This window comes from Nerophis lumbriciformis, linkage group LG34, assembly GCF_033978685.3.
Source record: "Nerophis lumbriciformis linkage group LG34, RoL_Nlum_v2.1, whole genome shotgun sequence".
NCBI lineage: Eukaryota > Metazoa > Chordata > Actinopteri > Syngnathiformes > Syngnathidae > Nerophis > Nerophis lumbriciformis.
In genome coordinates this window covers 3,373,209-3,384,296 of record NC_084581.2, presented here as the reverse complement: position 1 = coordinate 3,384,296, position 11,088 = coordinate 3,373,209, and the positions used below count along the sequence as shown (strand labels likewise).

Sequence of the window (11,088 nt, the reverse complement as noted above, 5' to 3'; positions counted from 1 at the left end):
GTGTGTTGTCATTTTTGTCTCGTCTGCGAAGGAAACATTTACACACACATTCAGGGACACAAGTCCAGGTGACACACCAGTGCGTTTATTTACGGGAAAAGAGCAAGGACATCAGATGCGTGGAAGTGAAGCATGGCGGCGGTCCTGTCACACAGCATCTATGTCTTCAATTGACGTTGGCTAACAGACAGAAACGTGATGCTAACCGAGGACGATGAGGTCAACTGCGAAGCGTCTCGTGAAGATGACGTCCCCATGCTTTAGCCGTGACAAGAAACACATCACCTGTGCCGCTTATTGCTACGCCGCTCAAGTGGAAAGTTTCTTTACAAACAAACTGGTGTCCTCACGCTGTAGAAAAAAAGATCCAGTGTGCTTCCAGTTCAAAGATGGCTCACCAGGTCACCTGACCTACTCTCGCTCGGCACACAGATAACAAAACTAATTATGTGAACAGGCGTGATTAATTTTTCCCTGTTGAAAAAGATCATTCTGCACCATAAAGCTTGCAGGGTGGTGCTTGGTAGTGTAGCCAACTGCTAGCTCATACAGCTAGCTCCATAGCATCAACATGCTAACGTCAGCATTATTTTGGCTGGTTTTTTGTTGTGTGAATTCATTTCAACATTGCACTTCTGAGAAACTCGCATCACAAACTTATTGATCATTAAAGAAAACATTAAGTCATTGATCATTAATGAAAAAAATAACTGATTTATCATTAATGAAAACATGATGAAGTTATTGATCATTATTGAATATTGATCAATCAAAACAGGAATCATTAGCAGCTTGGAATTACAAATAAGATTAGGAACGCTCGTTAATGTAATGTCCGTGTCGACTTAAGGCCTTGTCATCATCTTATTTCTCCACATGAGGCGGATGCCTGCCTGGCTCCGCCTCTCCCAGGAAGCAGAAGCCCACAAGAAAGAAGAAGGACAAGAAAGGGAAAGAAAACATTCCCTGCGTTAGCTTGTTAGCTCGTTAGCCGGTTCCTTGGCTAGAGGCAGAGGGCGGGGCCTCACTTTAACATGTTCTGCAACATGGCTGTGGCATAGGTGGGCCGCGCCTGCCGGCTCTCGATGGCGCCGCGGAGGTACTGGATCCCGCCGCAGCGTTCCCAGATCTCCTCAAACTGGCGGGGCAGGATCTCTGCCCCCCTCTTCCGGGATAAACCCGTCTCGTCCAGGCTCAGCTCGCACATTTCCATGTCGTCTTTTCCTGGAAAACGACAAGTGTGTGACTTTGGCCCCAACCTGAACGAGGAAGCAAGCCGGACTTACCCGCCACCAGCAGAATGGGAAGCTTGTCGGGATGCAGCTCCATCTGCCGGGCGATCCAGGGCCCGTCAAAATGGGCGTACCACCATCCCTTCTTTTTGCCCTGGGGGTCTTTGTACTGGTCTCCTGGGCGAATGAACGGAATGCGGAAGAAGCGCTGCTGCCGATTCATGGCCACCTCATACTGGCGGGCTGGGATTGGGGGGGCCGAGTTCTGCTGGGCTGTGGACGGAACACACCAACAAAATGTCAGTGAGCAACATGAGTGGGAAATTATGGGCCACGATGCATGACAGGCACAGCGCCACCTGCTTGTCACTTCTGTACATAGTGGGAGGAGCTTAGCAAAAGCAGGAAGTAGAAGCTTCTAGAAAGACCAATCACCAAATGACTACGACTACTTTCATCAGGCAACATTTTTGGTCTCTGTTCGGGTCAGTGAGCGGGAAAGTTGCAATCAGGTTCTAGTTCTGGAACATAGTGGACTGGTGTCCAACTGGTGTCATGTGCTTTAATGGGTGGGGCTTTTTTCTTTACTCCTACTGCGCTTTTGTCAGCCTCCCATACAGAAGCACATACTTTGAATGCATGTTGCTATGGAAACACCTCCCGCTCCCCTCAGGAAAGAAAAAAAAACAGGGAAGTGCGGGAATTTTGAGCCATATCAGGTGGTCAGTGTAAGGAGGCGGGGTTAGTAGTGCAATACTAAATGACCACTTACGTGCGGTTCTCACAGGGGCAGCACGACCTGGAAGTAAACATGGCGTCACACACACGCGCACTACAGGAAGCGATGCAACACGCACAAAGACACACACTCGATGTCAGCATGGCGCCCAAAGATGATTGTCAAGTCAACACTGGACTCACAATACATGTAATAACTTGTTTAGTAACAGTTGTAATACTTCATAGAATAGCATATTTATTTTAGGGCTGTCAAATGTTTTTGTTTTTTTAAATCAAATTAATCACATTTTTGGTCACAGTTTTATTAAAAGGCTGTATTTTAGAGTGAAATTTGCCAGCGAGCACACCAGTTGTAGTCTCCTCACTCATTTTTGTACTGGCTTATGCATTGATCGCTGACTGTATAGCGGTTAAGATAAAAGAGCTTGTAAAGTCAAAATCAATTACATGATTAATCTAAGTGTGCCAATGATTAATTCGAAAACATTTTTGGAATCAATTACATGAGTTAACTGGTTAATTTTAACATCCCTAATGTATTTACAATAACTCGATTAAATAACACTGCTTTATTACGGCGTGTAATATTTCTTTGAATGCAGGCAATAACTTATTAATTTGTGTAATAAACAAATATAGAATTAACTCCTTCAGTAACGTGTGTAATAACTAGTTTATAACGCAAGTAATACATGTTTGTTAACTAATAATTCATTTAGTAGCTTTTAATAACTAATTTAATAACACACATCTGTGTACTGAGTGTGTGATTGTGTGTGCGTGTGGCACAGACATATTTTGGAGAAGAACTCAAATCAAGCTCAGCTTCTTCTCATTCAGGGCTTTTAACTTGAAAAGTTTGTGATAAAAAGTGTGGTTGCTCGGAAACAGTTGGGAAAAAAAGTACCATAGTCTGTGATGGATTTTGGTGCCCTCTGGTCGGCGTCGGCAGTGTTCCTTTTCTTGTTCTTGGACTTCCAGGCGTGGTAGACTTTCAAGCGGCGGTGGAACTCCTCCCTACACGCGGCCAGCAGCTCGATGTCTGCGAAAGACACGCCGCACAAACCATATCGTGAAGAAAGCATCACTTTACCAAAATAAAAGCAGGTGTGGTTGATGAAGAAATAAGAAGTGCCACGGTGGTCACCATGATGACGCACACACAAAAAAGGTCCAACTCACCACAGGAAGTGTTGATGGCGTCCCTGAGCTCGGCGTACTTCCACTTGCTTAGCTCGTACTTTTTGGTGCCAGCGGCTGCTTTGGATGCTTGCACCTGAGAACCTCTGAGACAGGAAGAAGACAAGAAAGATGAAGGAAGTCAGCGGAAAACGTCTCCAGTGGAGAGGTGTGGGGTCAAACTGTTAGAGAAGAAATTGATGGGAAGGGCAACCTGCCAGCTAGGGTTTAACGTGGTTCACATCACACAAAGTCCAAAGGAGTCTGAGCAACACCACCACATGAGTACTGCCAGCTTCACCAGACAGGTGGTGAGAGTGAGGAAGGAAAGAGGCGTGGCTACAGACAAATTACCACCACACCTCCAGCTGCTTCAAGATGGAGGCAGGACCTAACTGGCTCTCTGATCCCTTTGGTTGGTTATGCCTGTCACAATTAGTGCGCTAACTGGACCTTCTACTTCCTGAAGGAAAGAGCTCAAACATTTCCTGTTTTATTCATTTAAAAAAATAAAAATATAAAGCTTTGTTGATGGATGTATTGTCAGATAAGATTATATAGAACACCGCCACCTAATTACGTCAATCAGACTTCACCGACAATCAGAAAGTCAGACACGCACCTCGCCAGCATCGCCGTCATTTCCTGGACCATCTCCTCCCTACGAGTCAGAAAACATGTCATCAGCTTCTTCACTTTTAACCTTTGCCAGCCAAGAGCCACCTTTGTGTCTCCTCCGACATGAGGCAAACTTTTAACTCGGCGGAGGAATGGTGCTGACTCAGTATGAGCAATAAGACTGGAGATACTGGAGCGCTGTTATGTTACCTACATGCTCAAACTCTTCACTGTCGGAACTCCGGCGCCGCTGCAAACAGAAGACCACAACCACGTGAGACGCGGCATCAACAACCAATCAGAAGAAGAAGAAGAAGAAGCCGAAGAAGAAGAAGAAGAGGAAGGACTTCTCATCCGAACAAGCAAAGATTGATCCAAAGAAAAAGTCCAGACGTGATCAATCTGGATCAGATCAGAAAGTACCATCAGGTCCAATCAGACTGAAAGACGTGGCCAGCAGACTGTGACAGCATGCAGGGTCATGGTTACAGGGTGGGGTCGGGTTAGAGGGAGAGCGGGGTTCAGAGGGGTTCAAAGATCAATCTGTCGGGTCTTACGCTGCTCGTTCTGGAGACGACGGAACCGAGGATCCGTTACTGGGAGAAGAAGACAAGACACAGAAGAAGAATATTAGACAACAAGTCTCCTCATCGCTAACCCTGGATTTTCACCAGTTGTGTAACGGCTGCTGAACGGCTACACTGTGAAACATCTCCAGTTTTCGTTGTCAGTCGATACAAACCGGCAGACATCTGTGACAACACTGAATGACTCATTGAAAAGATGACTACTTCTTTTTGTATATTTGTAGCAACAACAACACAGCAGAAACAAGTTACCACTTCCTTGCTTACCTCACACAGGAGCCTACACGATCTACAAGTAACTGTCAATTCAGAGCTTGTGAAAGTAGATTCCTGGTTCAAATGCAATAAGCTCTCACTTAATGTAAATAAAACAAATTTTATTCTATTTCGTTCTAATAAAAACCGGACAAATACTGAGCACTGCCATATCAACATCAATGGGCAGGAAATACAGAGAGTGTACTCCACAAAATTCCTGGGGGTCATCATTGACGAATACCTCAATTTCAAATGTCACATTAGCCATCTGTTAAACAAATTATCCAAATATGTTGGCCTGTTCTTTCACCTTCGTCATTATCTTCCTCTTTATGCTCTACTCACACTATATAAAACTCTCTTTGAACCACATCTAAACTACTGTAATGTCATCTGGTGTAACACCTTCCCTACCTACCTCCACAAATTAGAATCTATGCAAAAGAAAATTATACGGGCCCTGTCATGGTCCAAGTTTAATGCCCCCACTCGACATCTATTCCATAATTATCATCTCTTAAGACTGACAGAGTTCAATATTTATCAAAATGCTTGTTTAACCTATCAAGTCATTTACAGGCTGAATTTAAGGCTCTGTAGCTTGGTTCCTATCTACCATCCCCAGCATGCCCACAACACTCGTAACTTAGATTTGATATCAGGGAAACATTGTTTACTGGATTGTACCGCTCGAAGTGTTGTATGCAGGGGACCAAAGATTTGGAACCGGCTTAATGAGAACCTCAAGATGCTGTATCCATTCTCCAACTTCAAAAATAAACTAAAAACTTATCTATTAACCACCTATATTTAATGCCTCATGTAGGGTAGACTACTGTTGGGTTTTGCATGGTTGAATGAATGTATGTATGTATGTATGTGTATGCTTGCTTTAGTACTATTATCTTGTGTTAATCATATAGCGTTGTTTTTTGTTTTGTTTTTTGTTGTTGTACTTGCTACCATGTTCCATGTTCCATCATTCCATGTATATTCCATCATTCCATGTATATTCTATCCTCTGGACCCCCTGTCAAAAGCTTCTTCTAGCTTATTTGGGGGACCCTTTCACGTACCAACATCTTTAAATGATGATATTTTACTACTATTCTATTTGTTATATGGTATTGTGAATAAACTTGAAACTTGCTTCTCCCACCCCCGTCAGGTGAGAGTTCACACAGGCCCTCAAAAATGGCTGTCCAGGTTATGCCTGTAATATCATTATTTGATTTTGGACCTTCAACGAGGGGAAATAATGTCTGACAAACTTTGACAAGTTGACTTCAGGTTCATTAATGCCCATTACGATGTTTACGGTGTAAAATACGATCTGCAGTAATTTATAATGTGTTTGTGCCTGACTTCTTGTTTTGCACAAGTTAATTTTTGCTGAATTGATTCGGTGTGCTTTGCCGTCCGGCAAAAATATAAGCTCAGCGTTTACAGTATTTGGCAGAGGGCTTTGGACTGGCAAAACCGTGCGCAGGGCATCTACCTGACACCTTGACGAGAATGTAAACCTATAAACCCCATCAGCAGCTGTTACGCATCTCATAGAAATCCAGAGTAGGACGGTCAAAATTGAGCCTCCAAAAACTTTCAACAATTTGATCATGTGACATCTGTCAAGTCATTCATTCCTAGACTGGTCCTGGTATTGTGAGGCACACTTCAATGATGATGTCATGTTTACCTGCGATAGGCTAAGTCATTCTGCGCCTCGTCTGGGATAAGCTCTGCCTCACTTTTGGCAATCCTCAGGGCCAGCTCACGGTCCCGCCTCTCCTGTTCCAGAACCACCTGGCGGGACAGGTCCTCTTCACGCTCCGCCTCCAGCTGCAACTCCATTTCCATCTACACACATACGTACACATGCACACACACTTTTATTAATTGGATTTAGCTTACTTCTGGCCTTTTTGGATGTTTTAATAACGAAAACCAAGATACCACTGTATAATGTGCATATAATGTGTATGTAACAATTATATAATAACTAAGTGTGTGTGTGTGTATACACATACACCCTCTATATACACCATATATAGTATAGAGTGCATGTATATATGCTGTATATTATATATAGTACATATACATATGTGTGTGTGTGTATATAATTATATATTCAGGCACATACACACGATATGTATCTATATAAACATGTGTGTGTGTGTGTGTGTGTATATATATATATATATATATATATATATATATATATATATATATATATATATATATATATATATATATATATATATATATACATACACTTATTAATCACAGGTGATTAATCACTTCCATAAATACAATTTGCTTTAAAAAAAAAAAAAAAAAAGACCTCTTTATCTATACACAAATGCAATTTTATCGTCAGAATGTCATTCAGGAATGTTTTACTTGAATGCATGTAATTTATTTACACAAAACTTGGTAACAGTTTTAGCAGGCTGCATTTTGGAGAGAAATTTGCCAGCGAGCACACCAGTCGAAGGATCCTCACTTATTTTTGTGCAGACTTATGCATTCAGCTGATCACTGACCGTAAAGCGGTTAAGGTGGAAGAGCCTGTATGGTCAAAAATAAATTGTATGAATAATCTTAGTGTGTTCATGATTAATGCGATAAGTTTTTGTGAATAATCATGAGTTAACGCATTTATTTTGACAGCCCTAATATATATATATATATATATATATATATACGTACGTTTATTGGTTTTCTGACATGGACTAGTTTCTTTAGCATTGTCCACACGTTTAAGTCATTACTTTTGGAAGGTAATTCTAAAACCTTCATTCTAGCCTGATTTAGCCAATCCTTTACCACTTTTGACATGTGTTTGGGGTCATTGTCCTGTTGGAACACCCAACTGCACCCAAGACCCAACCTCCGGGCTGGTGATTTTAGGTTGTCCTGAAGAATTTAGAGGTAATCCTCCTTTTTTATTGTCCCATTTACTCTCTGTAAAGCACCAGTTCCATTGGCAGCAAAACAGGCCTAGAGCATAATACTACCACCATCATGCTTGACGGTAGTTATGGTGTTCCTATGATTAAACGCCTCACCTTTTCTCCTCCAAACATATTGCTGGGTTTTTGTGGCCAAACAGCTCAATTTTTGTTTCATCTGACCACAGAACTTTACTCAAGAAGATCTTATCTTTGTCCATGTGATGTCAGATGAAACAAAAATCAAGCTGTTTGGCCACAATACCCAGCAATATGTGTGTGTGGGTATTAGAGATGCGCGGTTTGCGGACACAACCGGGGAGTCCGCGGATTATCCGCGGATCGGGCGGATGAAATTTAAAAAAATACGATTTTATCCGCTCGCGGGTCGGGTCGGGCGGATTAATTAGATTTTTTTTTTTTTTTTTTTTTTTTGCGGGTGGCAGTTAAACCAATTCGGAAATATATATACATAGTTAAATGTTGTTACCCACATACGAAAAACGAGCAGGCACCTGCAGCATATGCCACAACAGAAGAAAAAAAAAAAAAAAGAGATGGACACTTTTACGGAGCGGAGAAGGGACGCCTCGCCGGGGTCCGGGACCGAGGCCCCTTCCCCCGAGAGGGCCCCACCGGGAGCCGTAGCTGAGGCGATCCGCGAGAAGGGCCCGACGCACGTCCAGGGTCACCACCGCGCCCACCGCACCGACACCCCGCCTCGTCCGCTTTCGCCGCGGCCGGCGTCACGCGCAGCAGGTAAGCAGCTTACCTGCCCGCCACCCCCGTGGCCGGGGGCTCGTAACATGGGTCACTCCGCGCGCTCCGCCCGCGCAGCTTACCTGCCCGCCACCCCTGTTGCCGGGGGCGCGTAACAGGGGTCACTCCGCGCGCAGTGTGCTCACGAAAGGGGTGGGGCTCACCCTGGTTGATATAGAGAGCAGGACGGTGGCCATGGAAGTCGGAACCCGCTAAGGGAGTGTGTAACAACCCACCTGCCGAATCAACTAGCCCTGAAAATGGATGGCGCTGGAGCGTGGGCCCATACCTGGCCGTCGCCGGCAGCGAGACGCGCTTGGAGATGCGCTCAGCGCGGCTCCCATATGATTGCGCACTGGTGTGCGTCTGGGTCGTGACAGCGTGGCACGCGCAAGTCTGTGCTGCGTTGGATCAGTCTCCTTTCTTTAACAGGCAAAAGCTTTATAACCTCACCATACCTGCCAACTTTTAAATCAGAAAAACCTAGTAGCCAGGGTCCAAGGGCCGCAGGCCCCGGTAGGTCCAGGACAAAGTCCTGGTGGAGGGTTCAGGGCTTCGCCCCCCGACGCAAAATGATTATTAGCATTCAGACAGGTTAAAATGTTGCTAAAACCATCACTTTTCTATCAGTCACAGTGACTTTTCAAAACAAAAATATTACAGCAAAAATCATATGGGTTGATTGACATGTTTATTCTGTAAGCTAACTTCAATAGTTTGAAATTATTTTGACAGTTAATGCCAGTTATCCTGTCAACCTTTCACAAGACTTCAATTTGTTAATTGAAAGTATAAATAGTATAAACACTTTTAACAGTATGTCGTGCTGTGAAATACAGCCGACAGGATGGCGCACCAAACACGAAGCAAGGCCATGCTGCAGGAGAACAAAGGACTTCTTTCATTTAAGGTTTGTGATAAACCATCAAACTCATTCATTAAAAGGACTCTATAGTAATATAAAGCGAATTTTTCTGGACATTATCATGCAAGAAAAGTTTATTTTTGGGATCGCGATCACCGCGTAATGATTTTTAAAGGTTGCATTACATTATTAACTGTCCCATGTGATCAGCCAGTGCGATTGGAAGTCCATGCTCAATTATTGCCTCCCTAAATAAAACTTCGGCATTCATCACATCCAAAGAATCTGTTTGGGCGACGAAAAACGTTGAAAGTTTTCCACTTGTATCGTAGCAACGGCATTAGACTTGTGTTTTTTTGTCCCAACGTGGTCTTTTACATCACTAATTCCTCCGTGTCCGATCGAAAAATCTTGTCTGCACAAGGTGCAATTCGCGTAGTTTTCACCCTTTTTTTTATTTTTATTAATATTAGATATATAACAACGGGCGGATGGCGGGCGGGTGCAGTTCTGATCAAACGTTACATCGGGTGGATGGCGGATGGTTGACGACTTTCTGCCGCGGTTGCGGATGAAATAAATTGCCTATCCGCGCATCTCTAGTGGGTATATATATATATATATATATATATATATATATACGTACATATATGGGATAAGTGGTAGAAAATGGATGGATGGATACACACACATACATACATATATATAAATACATAAATATATATACAAACATATATACATACATATATACAAACATATATATATATATATATACACACACACACATATATATATACATACATATATACAGTAGATATATATATATATATATATGTATATGTATACATATGTTTGTGTGTATGTATGTATATATATATATATATATATATATATATATATATATATATATATATATATATATATATATATATATATATATATGACATTTGTTTGTGGTCCCCTTTATTAAAGTATCGAAAAGTATTGAAATACATTTTGGTACAGAAACCAAACTGTTGGTATCTGGACAACCCTGATATATCGAGATAGACACACACGCACAAACACATACATCCCGAAATTACTTTTTCACTTGTGTTACGATACAGGTGTTGGAGCCTCAAGTATTGACCGATACTAATATTAATCCAGTACGGTATCAGCACAAATCACAATACATACTTTTATTTTCCAGTGTGCAATGGTAAATAATGTTTGATCAAGTGAAATTAGTCAAAGAATAATAGTAGTAAAACAACCAAATGTATGCTTTTGAAGAGTGTGTGCTTAATGAAGTAGCTCACGATGCTCATGAAATTGAATAAAGCGGACATGTTTGTAACTCGATACTTTCTAATACAATTCAATTCAATATAGAGCTTCTTATGGTTGGCAAAACTTCTGTATTGAATAATAATATACAATATATATCATTGTATGCAAATAAATAAACTCCAACATTAGAGATGGATAAAGTACAAACCTAAATCTTCGGTCTTGAATAAAATACTTCTGTAAATAAAAATGTGGCATTCAGAGATGTCTCTCTAATTTAGTGAATGTTTAAAGGCCCGCTTTTTCATGGTTTGGACACCGCATCTTTAGCAACGTGCAGGGCGACCGCTTTAGTGATCGTTCTCCACTGTGCTTCTTTGTCATGTGAAAATGATTCCACAGCAGGAAGCTGATTTTTTGCCAGGGTTTGTTTTTCATGCCAGGTGTATACTCTCGTGTCGCGTAGCTTGCGTAGGCAACGCCGTCGTCCCCCAAGCCCCTGCTTAGCCTGCCGCGTAGCCTACGTGCATCTCTAAAATATCCGAGGCAATGCAAGCCTTTTTTAAATAAACTTTTCAGCGTGCAGTCACTTGTTTCACATCTGCTGCCGCAAAACCAAACCA

The 11,088-nt window shown here is 42.2% G+C and overlaps 1 protein-coding gene across 3 annotated transcripts in view; it reads right to left on the bottom strand.

The window, feature by feature from the left end:
* Positions 1–63: 63 nt before the first annotated feature.
* myo6a (myosin VIa) overlaps positions 64–11,088 on the bottom strand; it is a 46,444-nt gene continuing 35,419 nt past the window's right edge. Inside the window, exons 28-36 of one of the 3 annotated variants that reach the window (XM_061929028.1) lie at positions 6,312–6,472; positions 4,328–4,366; positions 3,985–4,020; positions 3,775–3,813; positions 3,156–3,259; positions 2,881–3,015; positions 2,005–2,031; positions 1,287–1,505; positions 64–1,224 (exon numbers count right to left, since the gene is read on the bottom strand). In XM_061929028.1, the coding sequence (XP_061785012.1) occupies positions 1,025–1,224; positions 1,287–1,505; positions 2,005–2,031; positions 2,881–3,015; positions 3,156–3,259; positions 3,775–3,813; positions 3,985–4,020; positions 4,328–4,366; positions 6,312–6,472 (960 nt within the window). In that variant the 3' untranslated portion in view covers positions 64–1,024. The remainder of the gene's footprint in view (positions 1,225–1,286; positions 1,506–2,004; positions 2,032–2,880; positions 3,016–3,155; positions 3,260–3,774; positions 3,814–3,984; positions 4,021–4,327; positions 4,367–6,311; positions 6,473–11,088) is intronic. The other 2 variants (XM_061929029.1, XM_061929030.1) reach the window with 2 other exon arrangements.